Raw genomic sequence first — 25,280 nt, 5'->3', positions numbered from 1 at the left:
TTTTAATTTAGTTTAATTTAATGTAACAGTTTGCTCTCCAGACAGCAGGGAACCTTTGTCAGTGCAGCAGTTCCTGGTCCACTGATCCCACTGATGCACAAGACACGTGGCAGCTAGGATGATAACAACAACAACAAACATGGAGGAATCCCTGAACAAAAGCAAACAAAAGCATCTGTTTGCTTTTGTTCAGAGATGTTTTTCACTACACAATGGCCAGGGTTTCCACTACTCTGAATGGACTTGAAATTCTTATAAAGTTGAAATACTTATACAAATATTTTCAAGACATTAAAAGAGCTTTAGTTTAAATAAGGTGATATAAAAACTTGAATATAGCCACCATCCTGATTTACTGTGCTATTGTCAAACTGATGCAAAATAAACAATATATATATAAACAATATTTGCTTGTTTAAATGTATGTATGGGTCCATCATTTGATTCAGTTATATACCAAATTAATTCAAATTGAAAAATGTGGCTTCTTGTGGCAAATATTCTTATACGATTAAACTGCAATTAATTGAGATGAGTTAATCACAAATTCTCGAATTAATTACTTTTTTTTTATCGAATCCCACCCCTAATAAATATATTGATTCAAAACTCTAAAGGGAAATTTCTTTACATTTGGAATGGATCTCAAACCTGCAAAAGAACCAATAGAATCCAGCACACTTGTAGAGTAAAAGTGCTTTATGTCAAACAGAACAGGACACTGGATCGACATGCATGCAGGCTCAGGTAAACAGCCATGTAAAACAGATTCTCATGCCAACATGATCTCGAAGAAGCCATCCACAGTCTGTAAAGATGTAACTTCCTTTCTTTACATGTGAGTCACTAAAGTATTCAAAGGTCAGGAAGTAAAAATGTTGTTGGATTCAACGGTCTCCGGTCATGTTCTTCGACAAATGTGCCAAAATGGGCTCCATACAGGCTCATGTGAAGGCGTACGATCTCCTGCAGTCTGAAACACGTTTGCATTTGCATCTACTTCACATGCACATGGGACCGAGCAGCGAGAGGGGTTTGCATAGTTGCCGTGTGGGATTCGTTGCATCACCCGCTGATTTATGTTATTGCTCTTGTGAGAGTGGGACCTCAGTAATGCATCCCTGGCTGAGGCTGCGACGACGTAAGGCACAGGTTTCCATCCCACCGCTGTCCATCAGACGTTGAACTAGACGGGCGTAAAAGCAACATGTCCGTCCATCGGATCACATGGGGTTTGCCAGCTCTAGCCTTATCAACGATCAGACTGCATTACTAATAAGCACTCGGGGAAAAAATCTATAATGCGGGAGCCACTTAAACGCATCATCTCAGAGAGGGGAGGAGTCACCAGGATGCTTTTGTTCAGTTTCTCCAGAGCGTAAATCAAACCTAGCAAAACAGCATGACACATACACTAATGAAGAGGTCCCCGCAGTCTTGTTAAGTAAATCTCTGAAGCCCCTGTAACTCAACATACAATTGAAATTACTGTGCCAGAGCCATATTCATATTTCACTGTCTTATAAATTATTTATTCAGATGATTATCGGGGATCCTTTGCAACTGAAGCTGCCGTTGAACCTTATTTGCTCAAGAAAGGAGTGCAGACCTCTGCCAAGCAGCTTTTTCGCACATTAATGTGAACATTTGTTTCATCTATCAAATTACTTTTTTGGCATTTGAAATGTAAGTGGTAGGCAGTTCATTCAAAAGACAGCAGGGGGCAGTGTCATTCCAGTCCTCACCCACACAAGGAACCTAGCGTGTTCAGGGCAAGACAGCAGTGGCTGTGAGGATCCAGAAGACCAGCAGTTTGAACAACCCATTTACAGTTGACATCATCATGAATGTGTGTTCATTTTGGCAACCGAAGTGGCTTGTAGCTCCATCCCTGTAGATGTTTAAGCAAAGATTCATTTAAAAAACAAATGTTATGAGCGCTTAATATGTATGGTTGTTGCTTGGTCTGTTGTCAGAACCAGTATTTTAACCGTGGCATAAGGCTTTTTACCACTTTTTTCAGCCGTTAATCTGAGTTTTTGATGATTTAAGTCATCAAAATCAATCTCATGTAGCTTGACTAACAGATGGAGAATTTCAGAGGGGTCTTTGTCAGAAGAGCAGCAGGAGCAGGGATTCTCAGGTTGCTTTGCAAATGACCAGACGGGTGAAGTGTGGTTTTACTGATGCTCACGTGTTGGTTGACTACTGTGTGCTGGCCTTTTTCGATTGGTAGATATTCATGTGTTCTGGAGCCTGTGCTGCTTCATCCTCAAGGAGGAGATGTAGATGTGCTCCTCTGAGAGCCTTAATGTGACTTGACAAAAGTGGCTAGCCGGTGCTTTGACTGCCAGGATAATGGCAATGGTGGAGTTTTGCTCAGAGTGTGCTTGTTGTGCTCGCGTGACGGGAGAGCTACATTTGCATGCAGTCAAGTCCAGTGGCAACAAGAGTTTCAAAAAGGTCCATCGTCTGCTTTAGGCCTTGCAGCAGCTATATCTTGAGTTTTTATTCTGGGTTTTGGCGAAGACGTAGGCGGCAATGAAAGTCTTCGCTTTACTGACAGTAACCTGAGAACTTCACTGACCTGAGACTCCAGAACGGACAACCGGCCGCTCAGGACCTGAATGTCACCCTTCAGTTCCACTTTGGCCTCGTACAGTGTCGCTTGCAGGAGCGCCTGCTCGGACGCCGGGTGCGCTAAGGAGTGTTTGAGCGACGAGTCGCTGTCCGACCTGAGGCTCCTCTCCATGGGGCTCGGATCCATTGGACTTCGCTCAAAGGAGTTCCTCAGATCTCCGGCTCGGTCGATGCGTAGGTCGCTTTTCGTGATGCCGCTGTCGCAGGAGTCCGTTTTGTGCAGGACGCTTCTCTCCTCAACGCCCCCTGCTTCCCCGCTCTGCTCCAAGTCCTGGGTTTCACTGGCACCTACATGCAATGTCAATACAGGATTCGGTTTTTCCTCTTTCACCTGTTTTTCTGGCTCGACAGCGACTGGAGGAGGCGCAGAAGTGGCGCTCTTGAACTTCGCCCAACCGCGAGCACCGACTCTGGCACCAGCTCCCTTCTGATTCTCCGTGCTCGACTTTAGTTTCGACTCAACAGAGATGATCTCAGACTTCTCGGTCTGGGTGAGCACCTGCGAGCTCTGAGGGGTGACTGCACCTCCATCCATCCCACCACTCGTCTGCACAGTAGGTCCAGCCTCTGGTGGCTTCGACGCGTCGCTCGGACGTTGGTGGTGCTGCGGCTCCACCTGCACACAGTTGTGCTCCAGGTACGAGTTCTCCCCAGGCGCCTGCCCGTCCCTCTGCTGCCGAAACCTCTGGAACAGCTTACGAACCGGATGGTCCTCCGGAATGGACAGAGCGACCTCGTTCCTCTGCCGCTCCTGCTCTCGCTTCACGTCGGCGATCTTCCTGAAGATGATCTGCAAGAGAGATAATGTGGGACGCCTTCATAAAAACAACACTTCCATTGCAACGTGGAGACGTGCAGCGGCCGCTCCACTTTAGTGAAACAGAATACACATGTATAATGTAGCTTTAAAGTCTTGGATAACAATCTGGAGCGGCACGTTGAAATATTAAAGACTTGAGAGCACAAAAGCGCAAGGGGGGACGTTAATGGAGCAATAATGTAATAACACAGCGATTTCTAGTGGGAGGTCCCTTAAAGGCAAGGCAGGAAGTGGGGACACAACTTCCTAGCACTCACTCACATGTGGATATAACGCTATCACAAGATAAAGTGCGATAATGATTCTTACAAGCAGCATTGTTAATTGTGCTTGTTGTTGGGGTGTGTGTGTGCCGAGAGCCTGGAGGAGCCAACAGTGGTACAGGTGGTTCTCTCATTAGCCAGAGAGCCAGTGCTCACTGACACAGCCTTCAAATGGCAGGCTCTGGGGACGTCTGCATCCTCTCACCGCCTTCACCCAGGGGCCGGGGCCACGAGCCGACGGCCAAGATCTCAGGGCTGTGTGGAGCTCCGGACAAGATTCTCTCAGCCTTGTCTCATGCGCTTATGGAGAAGAGGATATTTCATAGGGCTGCAACAATTAGTTTGTCATCATTACGTCGACAACAAAATTTCTTTGACATGAGAAGCAGTGAGAAAAGATCACATTCTCTGGAATCATTAAGATATGTTCATTTCTATTCCTTTAACTGGTTCCTGACTGAGGTCCGACTACAACTGGCCACCGTCGCTTCACCACTTCCAACTGACCGCCTCAGTCACAGTCACGGAGGAGTTCGAGCGGCGACGGGTCGTAGTGTTCAGAAGTGTGGCTTCGTTTTGTTTGTGAAGACAACGCGTCTTAAGGACAAGCAAACCGCTTCGACACCATGGTAGAATGATGAAAGAGTGTTCCGTGTTTCGTCTGTGACGCCACTCACCCTTGAGCTAACAGCTAGCACGTCGGTTAGCAGCGAGCTAACTTGTTGTCAGTCTGCATGTAGTGAAGTGTCCTCAGTTTCTCTCTCCTTTTTTTATTTTAAATTCTTCTCAAGGACCAATAAAGACCTCCGTTTTAAAGAAAAGGAGCTCTCTGTCAACTGTTTCATGGTCTGTGCTTCACAGGGTTAAAGCATGTTCCTGGATTACGTGTCATTATTTTACTATACTTTACTATACGTTTAATAACGTATGGTGTCTCAGTGAGATGATTTAAGCAACTTTAGGTTCAACAGTAATTCAAAATAGTAGACAATGGAAATAATCAGGAGCCCTAATATTTCTGTCTGAATATATCTAAAAAGACGTGACATCAGATTTTCTAATTGTTAAACCGACTCGATCAAGTCGCTCAGGTCGGCAGGAAAAGCTTTCCAGCCTCTCTGTGGTCAATCACGAAAACAGGCTCGGACACAGCCTTGGAAACAATGTACATTTATGTAACCGGCTTCACACTTGAACTGCCGCTCGCGTGAATAATAGATGGCTTTATTTTCATTAAAAACATTTTAAGAAGGACCGCCATCAATCTTTCAGCATGGAGTGGTGGTTTGCGCTGAAGCTGTTGTGACCCGGTGCTGCTGCAGCAGCAACTGTGCGGCCCCTGGTACACCAGGGTTACGTAACTGCCTGCCATGTGAACTTCAATGTAAACAAACAGTCAACAAAAATCAGCCGATTGTTTGTCGAGATCACGTTTTCAGTTTGTTTGCTCTAGTTTCAAGTGCGTCTTTGATCGTTTCTCACACGGCCACTTGTTTGAAATCCATACAAACCAGCTCAGCTATAGATCCAGAATGACATCAGTAGAGGCTGCACATTAAAAATTCACGGCTCAAGGTCCCGCGGGACAATAATGCAGAGATATACGGACTTCTCTTAAAGCTGTGGGTGATACTTCTGCAAGCTCTAATGTGTGTTACGAGGAGACATTATAGCGGATTTTAACTCCTGCTGTGGTGAGATTGTGTTCTGGCCAGTTGCCAAATGAGCTTTTTAGACTTTTTTTAGACCGTTTGCAATGTAGTTAGGGATCAAGATATTGCTGCATGTTTACTTCTCCCTTTGTACAATGTGTAAACCTCACTCCAGCAGCATATTGTTTCTTGTTCAGTGTGAACAAGTCGCATTCAGATGATTTAAGCACTGGAGAAATGAAAGAAACATACATCTGTCAAAATGAATAATAAAATAGTTAAGTTAGGTAATAGAAGTGAACATAAATACAAAAATAAGGAAGCAAAAAAAAGTAAAAATATGAAAATAATCATGGCAGTAATTTTGAGAAGAGGAAGTAAATATTGAAATAAATAAAATGAATATTGACATTTGGTAAATATAGAAATAAATTAAATAATAGGAAAATAATAGTTTGTGGTGAGATTGTGTTCTGGACACTTGCCAAATGAGCTTTTTAGACTTAAGAAATATTATATCTCGAGATATCACCATGTGCACTGCAGTATCAATGCAGTTAGGGCTCAAGATATTGCTGCAATTTCTCCCTTTGTACAATGTGTAAACCTCACTCCAGCAGCATATTGTTTCTTGTCCAGTGTGAACAAGTCGCATTCAGATGGTCTAAGCAGTGGAGAAATGAAAGAAACACACATCATACAAAATAGCATACAAAAGTAACGAAGTAAATATCGGAATTGATTAAAAAATAATAGAAATGTGAAAATAATGGCAGTAATATTGAGAGGAGGAAGTAAATATAGAATTAAATAAAATGAATATTGGCATTAGATAAATATAGAAATAAATAATTGGGAAGATAAATGAAAAAGGAAATAAATAAATTAAAGATTTAATTGAAATAAATATGGAAATAAATGAAATGACAAAATAAATGTGGAGATAGGGACATAAATGAAACAAATATTGAAATTAGGTAAATGGAAAAATACATTAAAAAATATATATGTGTGTGTGTGTATGTATATATATATATATATATATATATATATATATATATATATATATATATATATATATATATATATGTAAATTAGGGGAACAAATGGAATGGATAGAAATAAGGAAATTCTGAAACAAAAACTGCAATTAATAAAATATGAAAATAAATAGAAATAGGTGGTGAATGTGAATATAATTTAAAATAAATGTGGAAATCAATTCCAAAAACATACATAAATGAGGAAATAAATGTTGCGTGTGCCACAGTATGTACAGTTGTGTGTAATGTCTGTGTGTATGTTTGCAAATTCTCAAAAAAAATTGTGCAGTGCTGTTATTTACTTGTTATGTAGAAGATTGTGTGAAAGCATCATGGGAAATGCTGAAATCTCACGTGCCATCTGTTTCAGTTACACACCCTTTTGCGGAGGTTGCAGGAGAGGATGAGGTTTCGGGAGAAGGTGTTGGCGAACGCTGTGTAGAACTCCAGAACCCTCATCAGAGCGTCTCTCCGGATCACGTGCAGATCGCAGTAAGTCAGTGCGCGAACGTTGGCGCACGCCCGAGCCATGGTGGTCTCTTTCCAGAACACGTCTCCAAACACGTCCCCTTTCCCTGCGTGGGAAGATTTATTGAAGGAGGATGTGTTCAATACTGACAGAAAACAGTTGTGATGCTTCATGTCATGGGGGACGTACCGAGTATCGCGATGACCTCGTCGTCTTGGATGACTTCCAGTGACCCCGAGACGACGAAACAAAGGGTGTCCACGCTCTCGCCAATGTGGAAGATGAGGTCGCCGGGTGCGCAGTGGGTGGTCTGGAACTCCACGGCAAGCGACCGCAGACATCCGTCGCTGGCCAGACGGAAGGCCGGGTGGTCGTTGAAGACCTGCCTGTTCAGGTGGACGCAGATGTCTGCGCGCATGTCCTTGGGGCAGATGGACAGAACCTGAGAGAAACACAACAGGTTGGAATCCACAAACTCAAAACCATCCCCAGAGAAGAGCCTCGTACCTTATCTGTGTCGATGCCTTTGGACATGGCCCAGGTGGACACGATGAAGTCCATCACCCGCTCACTCAGACCTTTGGGAACCTGGTAGAGCTTCAGGAAGTCCCTCACGTTGTTCAGCATCTCGTGGTAGCGGTTGGTGTTGGTGTACATCTGCTGGAAGATGGTGGTGACGTTTCCGAAGATGGTGGCGTACAGCAGGGCTGCGGGAAACAGGAGGCAGTGGTTTTGGAAATATACATTATATTAAGTTTATGGGATGTTTACAGTGCATTTGTCTAGTTGGGACCCACTGATTTAATGCATCTAATGTGTATATTCAAGAGAAACTCTTGTAGAAATTGATGCAAATCTGCTACTCAGTTTCTCACTGTGACTGCTGTAAATGCTTTACTTTAAACTCCAGTTGGTACAGGAGACACACAAATGTGCTTGCTGTAATAGATGAAGAGGTTAAACGCTCCGCGGAGGTGGATCCGCCCTGTATAATCTTCATAATGTACACATCTCCAGAGCGCTCTGCTGGTGCGCTGCGGTGACCTCAAAGAGTCACTCATCATCTCTTATCGTTTGATTTTGCCCACTGAAGGGGAAAGAATCGTCTTCAGCCACCGCGAGGAGATCACAGAGGTTAGCATACACATCCCGCGCCACGGCTCATTGTCCCTTCACAACACTGGAGCCTTCAGGCAAACTCCTTCCTCCCAAGCCTCTGCGCGGTCACGTTCTACTGTATCTGTACCAGGAGATTTATTTGTTGTAATTGAGCCCAGCACTTGTGTGTGACGGAGTGTCCTTAGTGATCGAAACGCTGGCAGAGCACTGGCCAGTTGTTTGGTTGTGCTGGAGCTCAGCTGTCACTTTGGGTTTCCCTCACTCTTATTGCGTCACCATGCATGCTGTTTTGGAGGAGTGGGACAAAGGTCAGAGGAGGAGGGTCGTGACTGAGGAACCGCGGGGCGAGAAGCGTCACGCTGGAGGTGGAAACACCGCATTAGCTGCTGTTCACATCTTCATCCGCATCTGGAGTTTGGATTTGATCGATTTCATGTTACAATGTTAGAAGTAACAGCTCATGACTAAGTCCCATAATGCACTGCAACAGTTGCAGCCATTATTTTGTGAAAATTTTATGAGCCCAAGTTTTAGTACTATTTGATTTTTTGTTGCTGCTATGCATTTTTCCATCATTCAGAGTGACCAGGGGAAACACACACACTTGTACTGTTCTCTTTGTGGGGACATTTCATTGACTCCCCTGTGGGGACCGCTGATATCCATAATGCTCACTCCCTTTTCCTCACGATCCAAAACAAATGGCTTACCTTAACCAGGACTCTGAACCAAACTTAAACCCAACAACAATGACTCTGTTGTTTTGAAGACGTCATCCTTAAATTGAGGCTTTACCTTGTGGGGTCCAGCATAGGGGCCACACAAGGAGGTGGTTTCCTCAAAATTGGCAGCCACAAGGATAGATAAGCGTAGACACACACTTTACACGTTTGTATTGCTATCCCTGTGGGGACATTGTGAGGTTTCTCATTGCCATAACCCTTTCCCCAGCCTCTCACCCTAAACCAAACCAACCAAAACACATGGTTAACCTTAACCATGACTCGGAACCAAACTGAAACCCAATTATAAAGACCCAGTTATTTTGAAGTCTTCATCCTCAAATTGAGGTTTGGACCATGAAGACATAAGGTCCCCACAAGGATGGTGTTTTGTCAGGAATTGGTCCCTACACATAAGCTAGCCTCAACATGCTAACACAACTGCATGGACAAGTGAGAGCATCATGATCTTTTGTGTTTTTTATAACTCATGCTAGAAGCATTCTCATTGCTGCTTGTCCCAGCTAGTTAGGGCTAAGAGTACAGCGGGACAACTGACAACAGGAAGAGCTTTGAATTTCAACCTCTCACAATGTAACAAGAGCTTCAGCTGTTGTGCATTATGGGACTTGTACCATTAGTGATGGGAGTGTTTTTGACAGACCATTCTTCTACTGTCTGCATTTTCCATCAGGGCTGTCCACAGCTTTCCTCCACCTCACACTTGATCTGCTCACACCTCTTCAGGTCCTCCTTTACATCCGTGAGCCTCGGTGGTCGTCTCTCTTCTGTCCCTGGTACCTCTACCATCCTCTGTCCTAACACTGTCTCTCCTCTTCCTGTGTCCCAACAACTGTGCCTTGGGTCTTTTACAATGACAATGGAGTTTTCTGTGCTTGCTGTGGTCCATTACTACATAATACAATTGTTGGTGTAGTTTTGTCAGATAGTAGACCTAGGATTTACTACAGCAGGTTGCCATTGTACATAAGTTATTTTTGGGTTTCAGTGTTCGGATCATTCTAAACAATACTTGTTAATGAAGTAATAATGGAGAGCAAAATCCGATCCTTGAATGAGCCACATTTGAACCTCAGTAAAACCAGGCTTTTCAATTGTATTACATATTCTGCATGTACTTAATCCCTTCAGCGTTCCAAAGTTTGATGGAGTGTTTCCCCCAAAACAGTCAGACCTGCACTCGTGAGATGCCTTCTCCATGCGACTTGGTTTCTCGATAGAACAGAAGAATCCTAACTCAGCACAACATCCACGTGCTATTGAACTCCAACCCCTACACCTCCCTCAAAAACCCCAGTGGTTCTGCCTCAGCGCGTCAATACAGCAGTCTCTGTGCTCTCTCATGATGCTGGGGTAAAGGTTCTTGTTAACAACCTTCTGAGTGCAGCCCTACAGAACCTTATATTTATAGTGTTATTTAGCAGCAGGTGAATCTCAAAACTGACCTTCCTGTCTAACATTATTCATATAGAACTATTAGTATTTCTATTCAATGCAAACGCGACTGCACTTCAATGCATGTTAATGCACATTTAGACTGAAAATGAGTGGAATTTTCAGACGCCTGACGATTATGGAGACATTAGTTGCTCGGGATGGAGGTTCCCACGCGACAACATGCTTTGTTACTGGCAGCTGCTGGATGCCTGCGAGGTCTGCCAGCCACATTATCGTGTCGACACGCAACTTGAGTGCATCGACTTCCGCAAGACTCCATTAGCAAGTTATGGACAAAGGAACGCACAAATGGAATCAAGCTACGGTTCACTGGCTCACAATAGATCAGGCTATAAATGTGTGGGCTCCAATTCCTCCAATAATAAATCCTAATTATTCTGATACCCGCTATGACACAGACTCTCTCTCTGCTGAATTACTGGATTTTTGAAAATGATTTTTCTAAAAAATTTTTCTAATAATTGTAATTCATTTTGTCCCAGTTTTTGAAGGTTTAATGCTGTGAAATAATAATTTTGGCCATTGAAATATAGAGTTTGAGGTGTGTTCTTCTTTTTTTTCCTTATATTAGTGGTGTGACTTTATAAGTTAATTACAATTAATTAATTACAACAAAAAAATATTTATTTAACACTTTACTCTCCAGACAACAGGGAACCTTTGTCAGTGCAGGAGTTCCTGGTCCACTGATCCCACTGATGCACAAGACACGTGGCAGCTAGGATGATAACAACAACAACAAACATGGAAGAATCCCTGAACCAAAGCAAACAAAAGCATCTTGCTTTTGTTCAGGGAGGTTTTTCACTACACAATGGCCAGCATTTCCACTACTCTGAATGGACTTGAAATTCTTATAAAATTGAAATTCTACACATACACATATTTTCAAGACATTAACTTGTATATAAGTGAATATTAAAATGAATATTCATATATATGAATATCTTACAATAATGTGTATATTACATGCACAGTTTAATTATTTTAAATCTATTATGGACATTTTGAAGCACATATTAGCATTGTAACTCTGTTACAGTTCCACTTTTTTCAGGGCAGTAAAATGCAGACAGTGAGGGTGAGTTACTTACAGCCCACCATCATCATGGCCACAGAGAAGATCTTCTCCCCATCCGTGGTCGGAGCGATGTTTCCGAAGCCAATGGTGGTCAAGCTGGTCATGGTGAAGTACAGCGAGGAGATGTACAGCGTGTCCTTGTTGGGTCCGCCTTCCCACTGGCCCGTCCCGCTGGCGTTGTACCTATACGGAGTCCCGATGCTCACAGCCAGCTGGTACAGCCAACTGTCCGTCTTCAGGGTGTTGGTGGTCTCGTCGATGACCTCGTAGTCACCGATGCTGTACCAGATGCAGGCCAGCCAGTGCGCCACCAGTCCAAAGACGCACACCAGCAGGACCAGAACCGCCGCTCCATACTCGAGGTAGTGGTCCAGCTTACGAGCCACTCGACCCAAACGGAGCAGGCGGATGACTTTGAGGGAGCTGAAGAGGCTGCTGAGACCCTGAAGGAGGAAGAAGCAAATCTTCTCTGAGCACTCCAGTTTCCAGTTGTGAGATCAGGGACACTCTAGCCCCCAACATGGTGAAAATAGGATGAAGATGTTGTTCTCACCGGCAGAACTGAATCCTCCGCTCTGGTGCTGTTCCGGTGGAAAATGGATGTTTCTCGTAGATGAGTTGCAGGAGCGGCTGCCACCATGGCCTCCTTTTCACAAGAGAGGGTTGGAATGGATCCTCGACCAGCAAATCTGTGGCGATATCTTTACCTCGTCCACGTTCTCAAAGGCGTTGATGATGTCATAAGGCAGACAGGACAGCAGGTCGATGACGAACCAGGTCTTCATGTAGTTCATCCGGATCAGCTTGGCGTCGGAGATCACTTCCCCCGCGGGACCCACGAAGGTGGTGTGGAAGTTGAGCACGATGTCGACCAGGAAGATGACGTCCACGATGCTGTCGATGACCAGCCAGGCCAGGTTGTTCTGCTTGGTTCTGAAGGAGACGTTGTAGGGCACCATGATGGCGGTGTAGAAGGTGAGGATGAGGATGACCCAGTCCCAGGTGGTCTTGAAGGTGCAGTAGTGGAGGATGATGTGTGGCGGCGTCTTGGGAGCTTCCTGTTTATACTGCGGGAGAATATCTGATCCCAGCTGCAGCGCCTGCAAGCGCGAGGAGCACCGAGTCAACACAAGTCTCATTATGAATAATACAAGTGCTTCACTTCTACATATGGAACAATCTCCAGAGCAAATAAGAGATTTGATCGCCTGGTTATGAGTTTTACTCGATTTCCCAGTTGAGAACTCAAACGCGCATAAGGAGGCATAAATCATTAAACCGCAGTTTTATTGGATGATTTGTGGTTCTTTATATCATATTGCCGATTCGATTTAAATACAAAGGGATGTGTTTTAGCAGCGTCAGCAGTTTCATGCAGGCTATTCTTTATCGCCCCCCTCCCCCTCCCAAAATAAAAAGACTAAACTTTTGCATAGTGAAGGTTTTTGCTGGCTAATCCAACATGAAATCTGCTTACCTCAGCCAGTCTGGAAGGTTTGTGGTTCACCTCCGTCTTGCTCAAAGGTGCCATCTGCTGCACCAGGTTGCGATTGTTGGTCAGCGCTCGCGTTAGCCTCGCAAACTTGGTCCAACCTGTCAGACCAACACGCATCTCATGGCAAGTGAGTCACATAGATGGACCAGTCATCTGTTCTCTGACAACCGATGGACTTAATAACAACCAAACCTCCTAGTCCGCACTGCTTTACTGACCTTTACATAGTTTACTCCTGAGTCCCGGCCCTGATCTGACCTCCTGCTCTGGACCATCATTTTCGTCTTGGATTTGGACCATTATAAGCGACACAACCATCTCTTTATTGAGTGTGACTTCCCTTTCCCCAAAAACCACCTGTCATGTCTCATTTCTCTTGTGCTTTTATGCCAGATGGTTGCTTCGCATCCTCACGGTAAACTCTCTCTTGACCCTCCGTTCTCTCATTCTCCTATTGTACATTTCTAAATTCCATGTGCGCTTGATCTTCTTTCTGCCGCCTACTTAGTTTGTACTCCTCGCTCAGTTTTCTGTTTCTCGCTATTTGCTTGTGTGTGAGTGCTTTGTATCACTCACCTTTTGCTTTCCTTCTTGTCATAGTTATTTCCTGGTGTGTGTGTTTTCCACCACCAAGCGCTTTCAGTTTATTTGGCCTCGTGAGTTTATTTCCCAATGAGTTTGCATTGTCCCTGTTAGTTAGGCTTGATTTATATTCCGCCTCTTTTCTGTTTAAGGTATTTCCCCTGCCCTTAAGTGTATTTCCCATTCCGTGTTCTGGTATCAGCGTCCTTTGTTCAGCGTTCCTGTGTTCTCACGTAATTGCTAATAAACCTTGTTAAATCTACCCACGATCTCCCGAGTCTTCTGTCAGCCTGCAACAATTCAGCAACTGGGTCTGATTCCGTAGACAGCCATGACACCACCTCCTTGTCGGGAACACTGAGGTCTTCCAAGGTTTGGGCTTTTTCATGATGCACCAAAACAAGACCCCTCCTCCTCCCCCCACCTTTCTAACCATACAGCTTCCACACACTGCTTTCTGTTGTCTTGTTTCTGTGTCTTGGCTTGTTTCTTCTTTGCCCGTGTACATGCAGTCGCAAGGCGCTCAGGGACTCCACGAAGACACCAGCGACCACTGACCCGTGCAAGCAACACCTGGACTCTTTAAACCCACGACATGAGCTCTCCTACCTTTAGCAGCTTCATCCTCGATGGGCTGTTTGAAGAGGGTGATGTCTCTGAAGGTGCAGAGGAACAGCACCACTTTGTCATTTTCGTTGCGGATCGGCGCCACCTGCATGTAGAGCCATATGGGGGTCCCTGTTAAAAGACCATGGGCATTGATGAGTGAGGTCACCGTCCACCATTGGCATCCTCAAGCTCTAGTAGAAACTTCACTTCATATATTTAATATCTGGGTGTTTTGTTGCAGATCAAGAAAGGCCTTGACACTTACTACTCTTTGTGTAGAGAAGCACCTCGAAGAAGTTGGACTCATAGCTGTCAAAGGTTTGTCTGATTTTGTCGATGCTCTTCTTGTCCGTCAGGTCTCCGTACATGAAACTGGGCAACAACAACGAAGAAAATGAAAAGATTGCTTGTCATCCACCGATGGTCTGGACGTGGTAAGGAGGTGCTGGATGTCATTAGAGCAGCGTGTTTCAACTGGGGTACCGCAGCACACCAGTGAGCCAAATGATCCAGTTTCACCTTGTTTGTCCGGAGATAGAGGTGGGCGATATGATGCTATTAAGTTATGGCAATAATAACGTGTTGAGGAGCAACCAAGGTGAGGAGATCACATGGATTCGCTGACATTCTTTCTATCCACTCTACTGTAGAGCTACAGTGTGTTGATGCACTGATCTGTCCGTCAGTCAAAGCAGCGATCCTTGTCGGATCCTCGACGCCAAAGACTGTCTGCACCGCAGAGTTAACAGCGCTTACGGCTAATGTGACGTCTCACTTCAAATCTTTATTGATACTCATGGACTGTCAAAGTTTGCTTCGTGTTTTAAACGTTGGCGAATAGCGAAATTCACAACAAAATAAATGCGCTCCAAAATGTGAAGAGAGAAAGAATAATTGTTTTTGCAAGAAGTGATAAAATCAAAGTAAATACATAAATAAATTATGATATATTTTGCCATATTGCCCGCCCCTTTCATGACACATTTGTAACAAATACATTTTCTGAAATTTGTTTCTGCAAATAGCCTTGGAAAGTAACAAGCGAGTGTCAGTAGCTACAGTTTTTCACAAATGAACAGGGATTTCCTATAGGACTTTAAGCATAAGTGCGCTTTAGCTGAGGTTCCTTTGGTGGTGTGACTCAGCATTTTTTCAAGAACCAAGGGTGCTGTGGTAGAAAACGGTTGAAAAACACTGGATTAGAGGACAGGCAGAGTGAGAGAGCAGGGCACACACAGAGTCACTACAACTGACTTAGCATTAAAAACTGCATCACACAATGTTCCTAAGTAGCCTTCGTGGCATCTGGAGTATTAGGAAAAGTGCCTGATCAGCTTCATCTGGCTCGAAAAAACAACATCCATATTTTCACGCCCAATGTTTATCAGTGGCTCAGTTAAGACCCACGACGTTCCCTCTGCTGTGGTCCAGCCAGAGACCGATGGAAGCTTGAGGATGTGGCCCGGCCGCTGGCTTCCCCCCAGAGATATTAACAGCAAGCCTCCGACAAGATGGTTCTCTGCTCCATTCTCTGGAAAAGGCTTTCATAATTGAGCTCACCAGGCACTGGCAGGGGTGGCGGAAGCCCAGGGGCGAAACAACCAGTTAGTTGACAAAGCTAGAGCTATGAAGTCAGAGAGTGTAGCATCCAACGTCAGGCTCTTCAGAGATTTCCCAGTCTACGCCGAGCAATTAAAGAAGTCTCTGGGTAGAGACTCCTGCCTGGCCCCTCAGGAGGGTGAGATCGTGATCGACTGAAGCCAGGTGCTCTGGATCACCCTCAAAAGCCATCACAGAAGGTGAGGGGAAAATCCCATCTTCAACCTGGCACTGAACCTCTCCAAAGCCAGAAGAACAGCTCTAGATTTTACAGTGTTGTGATTCATAAATAAATATTTCATTATAATAATATAAGGTTTCATTTCAATTCTAAGGTACACCGACTATATTTTTTTCATACACTATTATTTATCATTTTAAATAACTATATTTAGCTCCATTATTGTCTCAATATTAAACTTCAATATTATCATGTTATTATCAATATTATCATGACTTTTACTTGCTTGAATATCTGAATTCCTGACAGATTTTTCTGTGCCGATAATTACACCAGCGATAAATCCAAATGATAAATAAATCCAGCCATTGTCAGTTTTAATGCACTCAACTAGGAGTGTCAAACGTCAGGCCTGCAGGCCACAGCTGACCTGCACTATAACTATACATGGTCCACGGCGTAATTTCATGCTATTATTATTTATCCACATCTTCCACCAGCCCCATAATGCACTGTAACAATTGAAGTTGTGATAGCATCTGTAAAAAGTGTTCCATCAAGTAATGAGTTTGAGAATCGGCTCGACTTCGACCCTGTGTGTTTGTCTTGCTCCATCTGCGCTGGAGTTGCTCTTACTTGCAGGTGCTGCTCCTGTGCATGACCTCGGCTCGGTGGTATCCCGACAGCTTGCAGAAGCCATCATTGCTGTACACCACCGGCCACTCCACGATCTGCGCGTTGCCCAGCAGGAAGCTTGTTTCTGAGATTCGTCGTGACAACACCAGACACAGTAACATCAAATTCAATGTCCACAACACGGTATCGTTTGACCTTTGACCCAATTCTGCAGAATTCTTTGACTAAACCGATACCATTCTACATATATGGAACAAAACCAAATGTAAAAACATGAATTATTAAAGCAGTAATAACGGCTGTTTATAAAATGTTCATGTAGCAGCCTTAATGTCGATTAAAAATGAATGAAGTGCTGCAAAGTTTGCCTGCTGTGAAAGAGTTTGGAAGGAAAAGTGCCGCCTCAGCGATTTAAAGCCTGCATGATTTTAACAAAATGAACGGTCGAATAAAGGGCTATTTATAGACTCAACAGGAACTAATGAGGAACATGTATTAATGATAAAAAAAAGTCATTCATTTTTTCCACTACGTGTGAACCAGCTCAATTTGAGGTTATTTGGAGTTCACTGATGAATGTGAGACCTCCACTTCAATTAATGAGAGATATGTAGCCACCATCTATATCCAATATTTTGAACACATATTTTTTTTTATTCAAAATTACCGTCACATTTGATTATATTTGGAAAAGTAAAACGTTAAACTTCTGCAGAGGGTAAAACACACAAGTGCATGCTTGCGAGGTGAATGAAAATCAACATTTTATCTTTAATTTTTATACAGATATTTAGGTTTTATGTGACATATTTCACTCAGAAATGTAAATTAGGGCTGCAATAACACACTTTTATAGATCAAACGTGGTATTTTGGCACTTTAAGTGGATGATTGTTTTCAAGTGGTTATTGTGTAACAATTGCGATACTCCAGCAGCAGTGAATATGTATATGAAAACATATCATTAAAATTGACACTTAAAATAACATTAAAAAAAGAGGCAAATTATCAAATAATGTAATTAAGTCAAAACAATATGCGTGTTATTAAAAAGTGATAGAAATATAAAGATTTATAGTGAACATTATAGTTTACACAAACCACATGCTGTATTTAACTGCAGAAATAAATGCATCTTTCCATATATTTGATGTATTTTTATGAAACTCAACGCGAGTATTTAGTCGTTTCTTGTTTCAATTATCCAACCAATTAGCAAATTTGAGAGTGAAACTCACCGCTGGAGCGCCGGACAATATTTTCCAGGAAAGTGTTTTGGGGAGCCACTAGCCCTCTCTTGCCCCCGTGCATGGTGCAGGGTCCCGGGGAGAGACTCGGTGCTGCTCCGTGGTCGTCCTCGCCTGAATGGTCCCCGCTGAGAGGAGCGCGGATCAGGCCGTCAAGCGTGGAGAGGTGAGTGCAAGAACAGTTACGACATCCGGCCCGTGGTTAGGAGAATAACAGTCTTAGTAAATTCATTTCCGGCGTCATTTGAATTTGATATTGAAGCTTTTACACGAACTGTTTTTAACGCAAGATATTGAACATTTTTAATTTGGAATTTTTAACTTAAAAACAGCGTAACACAACTGTTAGAGCCACAATGAAATATGAATAACAAAAGTGGGATTGTAATATGTAAAAGAGCAATGCCAATAATGTTTATTTTTTACTAATATGACGTGACTTTTCACTCTCATACATTTGTAATGCCTTTTAATAATCACATTAAAACATATTGTCACCATTTCATAGTTAGTTTGGTGAACAATTGTGTGGCGCTCTCTCTCCTTCACATCCACTTACTGTCAATGGTGCACCACATCTGGTCCGGTAAGTATAATCGTGGGAGGGAATAATGCGTTTTATTTCTTGTGTTAAGTAATAATGAAATAAGTGAACTCATTTCAGAAACCAAATTATAATTATCAGGGCATTACATTTGCAATATGCATTGGTCATGTGAGAGTCGCTTCATGCCCTTGATAGTTATTGTACATATGAACTGAATAAACACAGTTTCATGAGTCCTGAGGGTCAGAAATTGTTTTTCATTAAAGCATTTTTATTGCCTAAGACCACACCATGTTTTGGTGTCAATTATTTAGTGGTGAATTAACTTAAATGAAATAGGTTGATTTGTACTTAAATAATGAATTAAAGTTGAACCTAATTAATATTTGAATGGCAATAACACTGTTCAATAATTGTCTGATTTAATAGTGTAAAATATGTAAACATTGGTTTTAAACATGATTATTTGTTAGATATGAAGCCACTTCATTGGGTGTGTGTGATACGTTTGCATATATATATATATATATATATATATATATATATATATATATATATATATATATATATATATATATATATATATATATATATATATATATATACACACACACACACACACACACACACACACACACACACACACTCCCGAACAGTATAAATAGGAGGAAAGTGTTCAGGTCATTCTCAATTTCTGGTGATCATGGTCAAGAAGAAGGAGCTCAGCAAGGACCTGTGTCAGCGTCTTGTTCGTAGCCACAGTGAAGGAAAAGGTTACAAGACTATTTCCAAGCAGTATGATGTCCCTGTTCCAACCGTCCAGAGGAAGTACAAGACTTTCAACACTGTTAAAAACCTCAGTGGCCGTGGATGGAAGCGTAAGGTGTCCCCCAAACCTGCGAGGAAAATCTGCCCAGAGGTCAACACCAACCCACAGATGACAACCAAGGCCCTAATGGAAACACTTGACCAGGCAGGGACAAAGGTGTCACGGTCAACCATTGAGCAAGTCTTGCACAGAGGAGGTCTCCATGGACGTAAACATATATATATATATGTATCTCTCTCTCTCTCTCTCTCTCTCTCTCTCTCTCTATATATATATATATATATATATATATATATATATATATATATATATATATATATATATGTATATATGATGTAGTACGGCACATCGGGCAGCAGGGGGTGGTAATTGGCAGCGCTGGTCGTGTGGAGATAATGACGTCATGAAGGAAAGGCGAACAGGCGAAGAAGAAGCGGAATAACGGCCTGGTGCCTGACGCAGTTCCGATCGTGCGGTTCATCCTCCAGTAATGGTTAACTGTGTCGGACTTTGGATGCTCTGGTTCACGTCTGTCCACGCCGCCGGAGCTCAGTAACAACTGTGCCTCGCTGTTTCCGGGATTTCCGCTGAAGAGAATGCGACGTCCGCCGAGCTCTGCCTCCTAATCTCAGCTCCGGATCATGAACTCGTGCCTCCGCCGCCTCTGATTTCATCCGAGCTGTCGACTGTGGAACCATGGCCGCCGGCGCGCTCAAGACGCTCGTGCAGATGTGTAACTATCTCCAGCAGCCGTGTCACGTCGCGAGGTTCCAACATCTGTGCGGCGTTCAGGGCACCTTCTCGGACAAAGCGAGCGCACGAGACGGCGAGTCGCCCGGAGCCGCGGACTGTCCCGGGCTGAGGAAGCGCGGGCGCAGTCCCGACCCGAGCCTGGGGAACGGCGTGACGGGAGATGCTCCTCTCGTGAACGGGACCGAGGGGGACGAGAGCACCAGGCCGGACAGCACCAGAGCGAAACCACTCCGCAGGAACTCCCTGACCGGGGACGTGGGTCAGGAGTTCCTGATTCACAACAAGTTCCTCTTCTACCTGTTCACCCTGGGAACCGAGCTGGGAAACGAGATGTTCTTCATCATCTTCTTCCCGTTCCTCCACTGGAACCTGGACGCCCTGGTCAGCCGCAGGCTCATCGTGGTCTGGGCCTGGAACCTGTTCGTGGGACAGTCCACCAAGGACATGGTGCGCTGGTCCAGACCAGACTCCCCTCCCGTGGTCAAGGTGGAGGTCTTCTACAACTCCGAGTACAGCATGCCGTCCACCCACGCCATGACCGGGACCGCCATCCCCTTCTGTCTCTTCATGCTGACCTACGGCCGCTGGGAGGTGAGAGCTGGAGACACTACAGCCCCACTCGGGTCACTTAGGCAACCAAGCATCACCGCTTTCTTCAAGTTTAAGAAGCAGCAGAACCGTACCAGAGTGGGGCCCTCTCCCTGCATTGTGGCCCTATACAAGTCAAAGAATCAAAACCTCCAAAGATTTTTTTGTACTTCACTGCCATTTTAAATCCAACAATAAATCATTCCGTGTAGATAGTAATACTACACAAAAAAGTTAAAATGTGCTTTTATGATTTATCTTTGATATAAACTCAATATATTTAGCATCATAGTGCAACTATATTTTTTTACTTCACGTTTTTAGAATGCTGTAGTTGCAAATTAGAAGTTAAATTTAAGTTTTTTTCTTCTCTCCTTTTGGCCCCAGACAGTCACAGTATGCAATGTGGGCCCTCAGGAAATGTAACATCCCTCTGCTGCGTTGAACCTGCTTTGTCCTCATTTGGCCTTGACTTCTATTATGTGTTCAGTTGTGATAACTCAAGGTCAGAGGGCTGGAAGTTGAAGTAGTGGTTCTGCAAAGGAGACCAAGTCACGAGTGGAAACTTTGCTGGGGTTCCTGCTCATTTTATTTTCAATGTTCTCGCTCAAGTTTCCTGCTCTGGTTACCTTCACCTGTCCAAGCCGGGAACCAGACCCCGGGGAGTGTGTGTGTGGGCTTGAATGAGAAGGTAACCGAGCTGCATGAAGGTTCAGATGAGGAGATAGTGAGTGTTCTAACTCTAGGACTGATGATTATGCTCATATAATTAAACCCCACTTTGCTCCACATGTGAAGATAATATCTTCCCTATAGGCGCAGAAAAATGGGCGCAATAAAATATCATTTTTCTTGGTACCCGCTCCTCATTTCAAAGCGGATCTGATTAAAGCGTTTGAGGTGCCAGCAGCTTCCCCCTCGGTGCTAAGTCAGACTAAAGTAATATTAAAAACACAGCCCTGCCAGACTGATTTTTTAAATCCCCTTAAATCCCCAACACTCTATCTGATAGGGAGCACAGCAGCCGGGTCTGATACACAGGGTGGCGCCGCTCTGATGCTTCTCCTTCATGCGGTGCAGGAATTCAGATCATGGTGGTGGAGTTAGGAGCCACAGGTAGGCCGACATGCAGAGTCTGGTCTAGGGCCGGTGTCATCGGGGTCAGGCCCAGGTCACTGCGCAAACACTGATATGGAGAGTTAGAGTTTGGATCCTCCACCACCACATTTGTGCGACGAGATAAACGCAGCAGATTAGCTGGCGAGAACAAGACAATGCGGGGAGTGAAAACAGAAGTCAGGAACAGGTTTGGTGTGGTCCGCTGCTTGCGTCTCCTTCTGAACTGATAGTCAGTAGTGGTTTGATGTGGAACAATGGCTCGCCTTCAGTTCACCTCTATCCGTCAGTAATGTGGAGCTCTCCATTGTAGAGCACCTCAGGAAGGATTTATTTTGTGATGTATTAGCATCCTGTGCTTTCATCATATCAGTAACCCCACTGTTATGACACTTAAGAGATTCATAAAACTTATCTTGTATTCACACAGTGGGAGGAACCTAGAGGCCACAGTTGCCTCAACCTGGACGCAAAGCGTTGGCCTTCTCTCTGTGAGGCTGCTCCCTCTGAAGTTCACCTGTGATTTTATGAACTCCTTAGTCATCACCTGCCTGATCACTAACACTATTGTTCACCATGAAGACAAATCTACAGCACAACCCTCCAGTCTCTTCAGTAAAATGTCAGCTCAGCGATGAAGCCGGTAAACCGTTTTTGCTGTGTAACCACTTCTCAGGAACAATGACTTCCTGTTTCTAAGAGTCGCCCTCATTAATAAGTCGAGTTAAAGATGTGTAAAAAGCAGTTGTTACTTCTCAGGGAGTTTCAGTCTGCGGTGACCTCGTCCAAGTGAAATTGATAAAGGAGTCGTGTTTCATGGAGCTGATCAATAATATGCTTCTGAGCCAGCGTAGATGAGAGCTCAGCAGATCAGAGCTGGGCAAAGACTGGTCCGACTCTACCTGGCGCTACCCTTGCTGTGCGTCTTAATATCATCGTGAATCGATGTCTTTGTGTTAACACCACATTTTTCTTCCTCCCTCTCTAGTACCCGTTTGTTTTCGGCTTGTGTGTGGCTCTCAGCTGGAGTGTCCTGGTGTGTGTGAGCAGAGTGTACATGGGGATGCACTCAGTCCTGGTAAGCACATGTGAGAGCCATTGAAAAAATGTTGAAACTTTAGGAAACATTGTGCTTCAGTCTGTCAGTTAGACACCAGATAAAACACCTTTTTAAAATTTCCTTTAAAAAATAAAAAAATGTTCTTATATACATTTCATTTCAAACGATTTGTATGTATTTTAAATAAATACGTAAATACATTATACATATTCAATATACATATATATGAGTAATAGCTTTCATTTTCAGCAGCGGATTGTTACTAATATTGAGTGCAGGTTTACAGGATTATGAAATACTTTACAGTGGCCCGTGGATGATGCAGTGGAACATCAGTTCAGTGGCACTTGGATTACCTCAGTTTATTAGTGGAAAGAGCTGATAAATGAGTGGATCAGATAAGATCTGGCATGAATAGAGAGTAAATGTTCAGCATCAGACGTTGCTTAGCAGCCGCGGCTTCAGGTCAATAAAAACAGATGTTATTTTGCATTTATGACGTTCATGTTGCCAAGCTTTGCTTGAGTAACATGAGATGTGTAGCGCCTCCCTCAGGATTAAAGCGGAACTTCAATTGGACTATTATTATTTTTAATTTAATTTGGAAGAAACTCCCAAATCTGATTTGCTGTGTTCTGTGTGCAACAGGAAGTGATCACTGGCTTCCTGTTCAGCCTCCTGATTTTGGCCGTCTTCCACCAATTCCTGGACAAGATCGATAACTTCTACATGATGGACCACTACGCCCCGCTAGTCGTGATCTTTACCCACGTCAGCCTGGGCCTCGTGGCCTTCTCCCTGGATTCCTGGAGCACGTCCCGGGGGGACACAGCTCAGGCCCTGGGCACTGCAGTGGGAGTGGCCCTGGGTTCACATGTCAACTACCAGCTGGGCCTGTTGTCAGATCCACCGGCGTCATCGCTTCCCCTGACTTTCCCTTCCATCGGTGCCGGCCTGGTGCTGTGCTCCGTGCTGCGCTTCGGCATCGGGGTGGCCGTGCTGCTGCTCACCAGGATGGTCATGAAGGCACTGACTATTCCCTTCCTGTGTCGCCTGTTCGGGCTGCCCACCGACGACGTCAGGCAGGCGAGGCAGCGCATGGAGGTGGAGCTTCCATACCGCTACATCGTCTACAGCGTCGTGGGGTTCAGCTGCGTCTGCGTGGTGCCGCTGCTCTTCATGGTCCTGAACCTCGCCTGAGTGAGGTGGGGCTGCCACGCGTGCACCTTCTGATGGAAGACGGCGTGGAGGCACATCATGTTTTTACATGACCTGCATTTTCAAACTCATTTTTCTGAACAACTGTAACTCCAGTTGAGCACTGAGGTGTTTATACAGAGAGAGATTTGGAAATGAGTCCTTTTCTTTTAGACTTAAAAATGTATTCAATTTACTCCTCCCTCGGTTCTTAACCTGGCTGATGATGGAGGGCTTTCCCACTGTCAGTGAAGGCACCATCAGGTTTAACTAATGCCTCATGAAAAGTAAAGTATTTACTGTCTCAGTTTGTGGTTAAACATACCAGTCGAATTTATATTTTGGTTTTCATTTCATATTTACCCAACAAGTGTATTTGTTACTCTATTTCATTCAAAGTATCCACGTACTTGATCGCACTTTAATGGTGTGAAAACAAGCGTGAAAATAGAGCGAAGCAACTCGCTAGCTTTTTTTTCTCATCCATCCTCCCGTGACCGTAACTTAGGGTCATGACCTGAAAGACACAGATTTTTTTCAGTGATGGAATGTTTCTCTAAGATGGGATGAGTAGCTCCATCATCCACTAGAGATTTGGAGCGGAGCAGCTGCCTTACCGCACGGATGAGGCGGCTAGACTTAGAAACTAACAAGGTGAGTTCAAGGAAGCCCAGTTGGGAGGGAACCTTTCTTCTCTGGCTGGGAAATTACTCAGAAAAATGGTAACTGACACCATCTCACCTCAACTGGAATTAAATCATCAAGTTCCTTTTAGTTTATGAACTAAATATGAAATGAGCACCCGTGAGAGGTGGGATTTAAGTGCTGTTTTAACAAAAAATATACCTTTTTTACGCATTAGAAGCTGCTTTTACGGAACTTATCATAAGCAACTTTTTTTTTATTTTAAACGTTTTAGACCAAAAAAGCAACGACTCCAAATGAGTGGCGTGGTATTTATAGCTTGGCACTAATATTGTATTCTTCCGTGCCATTAAATCTATTGGCTATTGATTATTTAATCACTGATGCACTGATTATTGCTTTTGCTTCTTTATTTAATTCATGTAGTGTTTTGCAGTGTCAGCATCTACCTGCCTTTCTGCTGCTGTTTGTATGTGGACTGCTGCACTGCTGACTAGTCATCGACATGCACTATTTATCTTGAGTTTCTCTCAAAGTGCACCTTGTTTTTGAATTGATCAAGCGACGCATCAAACCACTCGTGGACTAGTTTTGTTTTTTTCTAAGGACCTCATGGTTGTCTTTGATTCTCCATGTCAACTTCCTGTGACGTTTAAGATCCGAGCGTGCTGAACAGTGTTAACTCTGCTGATGAGAAAACCTCGAGTGTACTGTAACAGTGTTTGTGTTCTTCATGAAGGATTCTACTGTACAGATGTGACTGTCTGAATTCCTTGTTCCGAACAATAAAGTCAACAAATCAGTTTAGTCTCAAGTGAATTCATTTGTCTCCATCAATCAACAAAAGTCTTTTTTTTTTTACTATTTGAAAGCATATTTTCTGGCAGAATCTCTTAAGTTTTCTGTTT

General features: G+C 43.9%; 2 protein-coding genes across 2 annotated transcripts; one reads left to right on the top strand and one right to left on the bottom strand.

Moving 5' to 3' along the window:
• Nucleotides 1–783: 783 nt before the first annotated feature.
• On the bottom strand, nt 784–17,771 carry LOC128768232 (potassium voltage-gated channel subfamily H member 5-like). Its single transcript, XM_053880972.1, has 12 exons — nt 17,629–17,771; nt 16,391–16,514; nt 14,240–14,346; nt 13,975–14,103; nt 12,766–12,881; nt 11,996–12,388; nt 11,842–11,934; nt 11,302–11,731; nt 7,395–7,594; nt 7,077–7,329; nt 6,797–6,993; nt 784–3,430 (listed from the first exon to the last, which is right to left on the bottom strand). Exons 1-12 carry the CDS (start codon nt 17,699–17,701, stop codon nt 2,456–2,458), a joined length of 3,090 nt encoding a protein of 1,029 aa, XP_053736947.1. The 5' UTR covers nt 17,702–17,771; the 3' UTR covers nt 784–2,455.
• A 1,656-nt stretch (nt 17,772–19,427) lies between these two features.
• On the top strand, nt 19,428–25,174 carry LOC128768876 (sphingosine-1-phosphate phosphatase 1-like). Its single transcript, XM_053882105.1, has 3 exons — nt 19,428–20,357; nt 22,459–22,548; nt 23,179–25,174. Exons 1-3 carry the CDS (start codon nt 19,710–19,712, stop codon nt 23,728–23,730), a joined length of 1,290 nt encoding a protein of 429 aa, XP_053738080.1. The 5' UTR covers nt 19,428–19,709; the 3' UTR covers nt 23,731–25,174.
• The last annotated feature ends 106 nt before the right edge of the window (nt 25,175–25,280 follow it).

Source organism: Synchiropus splendidus, chromosome 12 (assembly GCF_027744825.2).
Source record: "Synchiropus splendidus isolate RoL2022-P1 chromosome 12, RoL_Sspl_1.0, whole genome shotgun sequence".
NCBI classification, from domain to species: domain Eukaryota; kingdom Metazoa; phylum Chordata; class Actinopteri; order Syngnathiformes; family Callionymidae; genus Synchiropus; species Synchiropus splendidus.
The sequence above is the reverse complement of the archived record's forward strand: the minus strand, read 5'-3'. Positions and strand labels throughout refer to the sequence as shown.